Here is an 8,931-nt window from a genome sequence, read left to right as displayed (position 1 = left end):
AGGTGGCCGAGGCTGATGTTGAGCAGGAGCAGGTGGGTGGGCGTGCGGAGCCGCGGGAAGCGCCAGTACAGCACCAGCACCAGCAGGTTGCTGCCCGCGCCCAGCGCCCCCATGGCGGCCACCAGCAGCGCCAAGAGCTCGTACGTGCCCGGGCTGAACAGGGCCTGCCCCGCGCCGCCCCCGGGGCCGCTGCTGTTGCCCGGGTACATCGCTCCGCGCTGCTCGCATCCCGCCGCCGCCCGCCAGCCCCGCCCCGCCGGGGACAGGCACGGCGTACCCACAGCGCCCTGCCTACGCGCAGGTAGGGAGAGCCAGACCTAGCCCTGGACATCTAGCTCCGTCTCCAGCTACTTCTCTGCGTGGCTGTAGCTAGAGATGCGCAGTCTCTAGCTACCTATATATATAGAGAGAGTTATACACATAGAAATACATATCTGTCCGTCGATCATTCTATCCATCTAACACCTAACTAGGTAGATAGATAGACGGTATCTTTAGCACCAAAGTAGATTAAATACGAGTATGTGCTGTGCCTGTCTAGCTTTACACACACACACACACACACACACTCAAGAAAGCATGAGATAGATATCCATATCTATCTATCGATCTATCTAGATATATCAATAGATATCTATCTTGATAGATCAATAGATATCTATCTATCGGTCTATCTTGATAGATGGATAAATATCTATCTGTCCAAATAGATAGATGTAGCACCTAGGTAGGTAGGTAGGTAGATAGACAGACAGACAGACAGACATGGCTGCCTTCCCATCTTTCACATGCTTTCTTAAGAATAGAGAAAGCACCAAAGTAGGTAGGTAGGTAGGTAGATAGATAGATAGATGTAGCATAGCACCAAAGTAGATGTGTGTGTTTGTGTGTATATATCTATAGAAGGAGGGGTTCTGGGCTGGTGAAAGGGCAATCCGGGGGGATGAGGGTTTTATATATATGCGTATAGTATAGCACCAAAGTAGACTTGTGTGTGTGTGTATCTATCTGTCTGTCTGTCTATCTATCTATCCATCTCTACCTTGGTTACTCTATCAGGTGCAACTCTACCCTAGCTTCCCCCAGACCACCAGCACCCATCAAGGACCCAAATGCCTCTCACTTCCTCCTCACCAGAAAAGAGACCCTTGCACCAGCTCCCCTCTTTTGCTGTCGGGGGTGGGGTGGGTTGCACTGGTGTCATGATTCACCAGATAACCCAGGAGATTTCAAACAGGAATCCATAGAGTCACAAACACTTGTGCCTGTTGGGGTTTTTCTGGGTTTTTTGCAACAGAAAAATTTCTCAGTTATTTTTCTGCATTCAAAAAATGAGTGACAAGTAAAAGCTGGCATTATCCAAGGGAGGCCATGAGTCAGATGTGGGGGCCCTCGAGTCTAAAAACATTGAGAATTACTTGCCTTACATCCTTCATGCTCTGTTGTGGATTCTGTTGACAGAACATTAAACTCTTGCCAGTAAATTAAACCACGACCTTGGACAGAACCAACTCTCTTCTGGCACTTCCATCCATACAGTATTTGACTTACTTGTATTAAGAGAAAGCAACAGTTCTACAATGCTCATATCCCAGTGGTGGTGATCACACTTTTTTGAACTTTGGTAGCCAGGACTCACAGTGCCTGCATGGCCACCCAAGCCCCTAGGATTCAGGGAATCCTAACTGAGCTCCAGAAATACTTCTTCTGGCTTGCCTTTTTGAGTGCACAAGTTTGGCTCCATGAAAATCTACAGTTAAAACTCCAGCCAAACTTCCTGTTTGGTCCAGAAAATAAGTCCTTTATTACTTAAAGGTGTTTTAGGCTTTGTTGGGAGGCTTGGGGGCTGAAGTTTGCCTATTACTGCCAGTATATACTATTAGAGGAGCTGTCCCCTGACAATTCCCCAGCAAGAGATTCCCTGGGTATGGGTGTGGTGTTGCCATGCACTGATTTGAGGAGCACCTCTGGATATTTGGGAACCCCTGGTTTCAGGTATGTGCTCCAGCCTGGGGCACAGCAGCACGATTCACATGTATAGGGTATCTCCTACGGGAGCGTTTCTGGGGCATGCAGCATCCGGCCCTTGAAGCCTTAGGACTGCCTGCCTGGGGCAGATGGAGAGAGTGGGCAATCTCCTGCCATAAAGCAGAGAGACTCCTGCTTCAAAAAGTGCAAATTTTTAATTGCCTATTGTTGGTTACTTGAGCATTTGGGGCATGAGAAGGGGTATGGATGTCTGTTTGCTTAGGCTTTACACTGTCATAATTTTTTTTTTTATGGCAGCACAAAGGCAATGTCTGTTTGCAGTGTCAGTTGGTGTATTTTGAGAACTACTCCTCCCTATCAGCTGAAGGACTGGAAAAGATAAGGAAAAAAAAAGGTTGAAGTTATCAGTTTGGAGTCCATAAGACCAAGGAATGGTGGAAATGCAAAGGCATCAAAATAACAAACTCAGATGCTTCCTGGTAGACTGGTGCTAATCATCCAAAACCCTACATCTAGCACCCTTCGCAATTTCTTCTTCCCAATCCTAAGCCAGGTGCATAAATATTAGTTCCTGAGATGCAAGCATGTCCTGGGACTCAATCCAAGCAGATAAAATGAAAATTGCTGTTCATTAGATACAATGCAAAGTGGCTAACAACTTGCACTTTCTTTTAGTAGTTCATTTATTAGTTTTATCAAAGGTTAACAGAGCTTTATTCTGTGAAACTATAATTTATTTCCAATACAGAGATATACCCCCATTCAGGTTCCTGAAAGTTCGTAACAATTTATATCCTGTTCATTTACTGTACAGCCTCAGAATAACACAAGACAGGACATTGTATCTGACATACTGTCAAAAGGTTCCATTAAGACACTTCCCTCAGCTGTACAGCACTTCGCTAACCTCTGGTAATTACCTCTTTATAAGACTGTTCCAAATTGTCTGTCTTTCCACTTCTCCCCTCCATCCTGCCTCTTAAGTGTAAAAAAACACAACATGAAGTAACAACAATAGGAATATTTGGCTTCCTGAGATCTATCCAAGAGGAAGTGGGATCCTAAAGAATTGCAGCTGGCATTGATTCCTAACAGTTTAGTCTATGAAAAGTGTACCTGCTTGGGATCTTCAAAAAGTCCGAGATTCATAAAACTGGAATCACTACACACCTATTTTGATCACCCTACTTTTAATGTCCCCAGTGCTGGCCCAACCAAGGAAAAATATTCCTCTTTGTTTATGTACACAGACGGAATGGTGGGACAGAATCAGGACATTGATTGAATCTATCTATTCAACAGATAGAATTTATTGTTTCATTGAATCTATCTATTCAATAAATAATGCCTTCACATTGCTCAGAATCATAATCCTGTGTTTAAGGCGTGCACAGTTGGCTGACAGCCATTCCCACCACATTTTTTCCAATAGTGAACTGATTGCCAATAGCAATCCCAGTTTGCAAACTTCCTGGGTATGACTGTCACTCCTTTTTCCATTAAAGAAGCCATTCTCATTGTGGTATCTCTGTGTTGAAGGATCTGGCACACAACTCCAAGAATTTAGAAGTTTTGCAGCTATTCTTAATCATTCCACATGGCATCAGGGTCCAATCCTACACACCAGTTCTTGTTTCACAGTCCCAAAACTGCCACTGTACCAAGTTCAGCTGGTCTGAGAATCAAAAGTGCCTGGAGATTTTCATTGACCGTCTGCATCATCCACTCCCAAGGTCTCTCATTCTTACTACTGCCCACCTTTGGTAGCTGTTGAAGTTCTGCAGATACAAAAGCATTAGTAGTTTTGTTTCTAAAAAAGACACAGGTCTGTTTGGCATCCATGTTTCTAATGGCCACATGGCAAGGAAATTGAAAACAGGCACAAGGAAAAACAGATTAGGGGATGGAGTAACAAGGACTATGGCAATATTAAAAAAGCATTAAAAAAAAGTAGATTATTTGGCTGAAACAAAGAAAACTCTGGAATTTTAGAAAATGAAGTGAGGGAAGGAGGGTTATATCCTCCCTGCAGTGGGGATTGTGGAAATGTAACCCAAACTTGCAGAACTTTCTGAGAAGAATGTTGAAAATCCATCATGCATGGCAAACAAATTTCCAGAGGGTAGTGCTCAAGGCAGTGGTGCTGGGGAACACAGAGATGCCCACCTACAGTGCTGCATATCATTTGTTAATACAGCCTGGTATTGCAGAGACTGCACCAGCAAAGGCAGCCAAAATAAGAACACATTCTAGACGTACATGGCAGCCGAAATGTCACCAGTAAAACTTGTTTGCGTAGATGTTACCTAAATATCAGCAGGTGCAAGGCCTATTCCACAGATGAATTAATGTGTCTGAGACCACACAAGTTCTCTGTATTTCTTCAAAATGTAACACATGAGGTATTAGAGACAAAAGAATGTCTTGTGGGGCGGAAAATGCTTCATGCATCATATGGATTTCTGTAAACTAAAAAGTACTGATCTTTACATTTCATTTTCATTAGAAATATAACCGAAAGGAAATATAACAAAATGTGCTTAACATTTTAAACACACTTGATGCAATGTTTTTCCAATTGCGAGAGAGGCAGAAAAATAGAAAAAACCTCTAAAGGAATATATATTCTAGGAAAACACAAAAAGAATATATATTTTAGTTAAAATTTAAGAAGTTTGCAGGTAGCTGCAAGGTACTGTCAGCTTGCTTCTGGTAACTTTCCAGGCCTTGCTCTTGTACAGACATGTGCTTGGCTTTATGCATTGTGAGTAATTATATTAAAGTAAATAGACCTACACAGTGCTAAACATGCAAATCTTTGCAATATTGGTGTAGTACCTAAATAAGGCTATCTGAAGTGTTTGTAGAACTCATCCATATTATTTTGTGGTATGCACTGTAGATGTGGCACATCTATCTAAATCAGTTCTTTATATTGGTTCCTGTCACTGAGGTATGTGAACGCTGCTTCTTTTCCTCACTGGCATTTGGAGAGAAAAACAAAAACAAAAACAGTAGTTTTGCATTGGAGGGCGATAGCTTGATTATTTTTAAGAGATCTAAATCTCAGCTGCTTATTTCTGCCTTGTATGACTTTAAAGTTAAATTAAAGGGAGCATCCCCTTTGTGATTAATTGGCTTGGGGGAGCATCTGTCTGAATAATAATACTGGGCAGGACTTAGACTTCTGTTTAGGTGCACTTTACTTTCATTTTGATATTCTCTTTTTGTTTTCCAGTGTTTAATGGCACATGTGAAATTCTTTTCTTTTTAAAAATAAGAAGCTGTATTTTTTAATAAGATGAATGGAAAATTTACTTCCCTAATGGTCTTGTCATGTTTATGAATTAATATAGAGTTGTGCTATGGTGTTGGGTAGTCACCGGGTACGGACCTGTACCGCTACGTCCTGATGATATTCACTTGCCCCTCAGGGTGGCTGTGCCCCTTATGGTCGATCTGGGTGAGGTCTGGTGCCCCTTTTTTCTCCTCCTGCCACGACTTAGGGAGGTGGTGACTACCCGTCCCACACCCGGATCAATCATAGGGGCTGCCCCAGTGCCCAAAGTTAAAAAATGGAAGCGAGGAAAGGACCAACTTAAAACCAATATCTTTACTTTATTTCATTTTAATTCTTTCAGGTTCACTGAAATCTCATGACCTTTGTCCTCTTCTTCTTCTGGATGTCGTCAAGGTCTGATTCCAGTTGCCTGGGGTCGGTTACCCCCAGGAGTCTTCAGCAGCTTACTTTCCCTGCCCTGGACTCCTCCCAGATACTTTGAATCAGGACTGCGCTGGGCTTAATTAATGGCACAGACTGCTTAACGAGGAGGGGAACTCCCTGTGGAGCGATCAGCTGGGAAGGGGTGCGGTTCTCACAGCTCGGGGGGTTTCTGCCCGCTCCCGACCCAGTCGTGGAGCCCCTCGGAGTGCACACTCCCCTTTTCTTTGTGGGAAAATGCCCGGCCCCAATCTGGTCTCCCTAGCCAGTGGCAAGACATCAAAGGAGGAAAAAAATGGAAACCCCCATCCCCCCCACGGCGGATGGTTTGGGTGGATCCGCTGCCTCTGGCACTCCTAGGGTCTTTCCCCGATCCGCCTTCCACCGCCTTGCCTCTTCCACCCTCCTCTTCACTTCCACAGTGAGGGTGCCACTGCCTCTTTGGGGTCCAACCAAAGGCTTACCCAATCTTCCCTGTCTTTACCCCACGTCTCTAGCTCCCAGGCTCCTCTCCTCTTCCACCATCCTTCTCTCTCCCTCCCAGATTCCATCCCCGGCCTCCGGATATTGCCCTCCCTATGAATTGGCACCAATCCACTTCACCTGTCGAGGAGGTAAAGCCGGGCAGGTGCAGATGGGGAGGTCCTGTGGTAGCATGGACGTCGTGATGTGGTGCAGTCCATGTCCCTGGTTGGGGACGCACTCTGGGTGAGTGCCCTCCGGACTCTCACATATGGTGGTAATGATTGCCTTAGAAATAGATTATAAAATAAGACTATCAGTTTGTCGCAGAAAATTATATGACAAACTACTGTCTGGGCAAGGAGAGCACCAGTAGCAGAAGTCACAAGTTCTAACAGTGCACAGTGTGATGAGCCACAGGTCACATTAATTTAATTAAGATAGCCTTCTTTTACAAACAAAAGCTATTCAAAGTACATTAAGTAGCATTTTACCAATAGCAGAAAATAATTTAAACCTATTTATTTATCCTATTAGTGCCAATTCAATCTACACCTTCAGATACACTTTTTCAGTTCAGCCTTGATAACTGGCTGAGAACCACAGCTGTTTTAAAATCAGTTCTATGTATGTTTCATGATTTCTCTTCCCTAAAACCTGCATTACTAACAGAAGGCATAACGTCTTCCAAACCTTCAGTAACAGGTCAGTAGCCCTTATTAAAATGTCCTTGCTGTTTCATAAACCCTGGGCTTCATGGGAGGTGTAACTTGTCAGATTTCAAACTTTTCAACAAAAAGTGGTTTATCTGTTGTTATGGCAGTTGCAGAGCACAGGCAAAAATAGCAGTGTAAAAATATAAAATCATGGGATCCACAACACCAATGATAGCTGTGGTGAAAAGGCTGCCTTAATAATAATGCATGTTCATGTATACCTAGCAATGTACCTAGTAATCCTCACCACATGGGAGAGGAATATTTACAACCTATCCTTCAAGCTGAATGCTATAGAATCTACCCAGACCCTCTATTTTTCCTACAAAATCTCACCAGCTGCAAGCAAGGTAAGATGTAAATCATAGAGCAAAACAGCATGGGCAAGGCTGGGCACTGTTCAAGTACTGGATTCTGTGAACCACTTAGGGATTTCTTAACTCAATGAGCAGTTTTTCACTTACCAGGGATGAACACCTAGCAATGAATCATAGGAACCTCCCTATGACCTCCTGGGGTCTTCTGGGTTTACAGAAAATGAAAGTAAGAAAGAGAACTAAGAAGTGAAATTTGACAAAGACCATATGTGACCATAACATTTTTCAAGTCTTCCTTACAAAATGAAACATCCATATATCTGCAGCTGGTTTAATGTCCAACTGCCACTGTTTTCCCTGCCGTAATGATGGGAGAAATGAATTTAAAATGACCCTCCAATAATTAGATTCTATACATAGAAAATAATAACAAATGGATAATTTTCCATGTACAGAATATAATTACTGAGAATGTTTTCTTAAGTAAATATGGTATTTGACTATGGGTAAAGATTAGGGCTGTGCAAAATTTCTCCAGGTATTCCGTTTTGACGCTGTTTAAACTCATTTTGAACTTGAAACAGTGAAATCGAAATGAAATGAAAGGCTTCGAAACAGCCTCAAACCGAAACAAGGGCAGTCAAAACGTTTCCAAAGTTTCAAAACATTTTGAGTTTCAAAGATGGACTTGCTTGCAGGGAAACAGAAACTAAGGAGAGGGAGGAGGAAGAGGGGGGAAAGACTGCTCTGATATTGACTGTGTAGCTGGCTAGTGACTATGATCCTTCCCTGAGGTCCCTTCCAATCCCAGTGCTCTGGGGGAGGGATGGAAAAACAACATAAAAAACAGCATTGGTTGAACTGAGCTGCTTTCTGCCTTGGGGTCAATTACAGAGCTGCGTCTTCCAGAAGCTCAGCAGCATCAGAAAACAAAGGCTATCATTCATTTTCTACTTGCTAACCTAGCAAGTGGGATTCATCAGTACGTTTTGCTTTCTATACCCTTTTATTTTATTATTATATTCATTGATTTCCTTTCAATTTATTCCTCTCCAAAAATCCTCTTGTTTTTGTTAAACTATTTTAATTCTTTTCCCCTAGAAAAGAAATCTGTGCTTCTCTGACAGTATGCATTTGTATCATTCATTTTCTACTTGCTAACCTAGCAAGTGGGATTCATCAGTACGTTTTGCTTTCTATACCCTTTTATTTTATTATTATATTCATTGATTTCCTTTCAATTTATTCCTCTCCAAAAATCCTCTTGTTTTTGTTAAACTATTTTAATTCTTTTCCCCTAGAAAAGAAATCTGTGCTTCTCTGACAGTATGCATTTGATTCACTGTGCAGGGAAGCAAAGCATATATTGCATATTATAATATAGAATTTATACAAAAACATATACTACATACATTTATATATTTTTATTTTATTTATTACATAAACACATAAATACATACATACATTACATAAATACACATACATATACAATTATCTACTTATATTACATAAATCAGATTACATTACAGAACAACACACAGATTTTCCAGCACACCAAGGAAAACACACTATGAAACACACCATGAAACAGCACGTGCTGGAAAGGCAGCAGGGAGGGGTGGAAGAGGGGGTAGAGGGAGAGCTGTGAGTCCCCCCTCCTCCCACCCCCAAACTGAGATGCAGCCTCTTTCCTATAACAAGCAGGCATGAGGCTTCCAGTTCTACA

General features: G+C 42.4%; 1 protein-coding gene across 1 annotated transcript in view; it reads right to left on the bottom strand.

Annotated features, from left to right (window-relative positions):
• Positions 1 to 3,831, bottom strand: part of OPN3 (opsin 3) — a 42,608-nt gene extending 38,777 nt beyond the window's left edge. Inside the window, exon 1 of the mRNA XM_025213487.1 lies at positions 3,651 to 3,831. Within this exon, the coding sequence (XP_025069272.1) occupies positions 3,651 to 3,831 (181 nt within the window). The remainder of the gene's footprint in view (positions 1 to 3,650) is intronic.
• Positions 3,832 to 8,931: the final 5,100 nt, after the last annotated feature.

This window comes from Alligator sinensis, unplaced genomic scaffold, assembly GCF_000455745.1.
Source record: "Alligator sinensis unplaced genomic scaffold, ASM45574v1 scaffold127_1, whole genome shotgun sequence".
Lineage (NCBI taxonomy): Eukaryota > Metazoa > Chordata > Crocodylia > Alligatoridae > Alligator > Alligator sinensis.
This window is presented reverse-complemented; position numbering and strand designations above follow the sequence as displayed.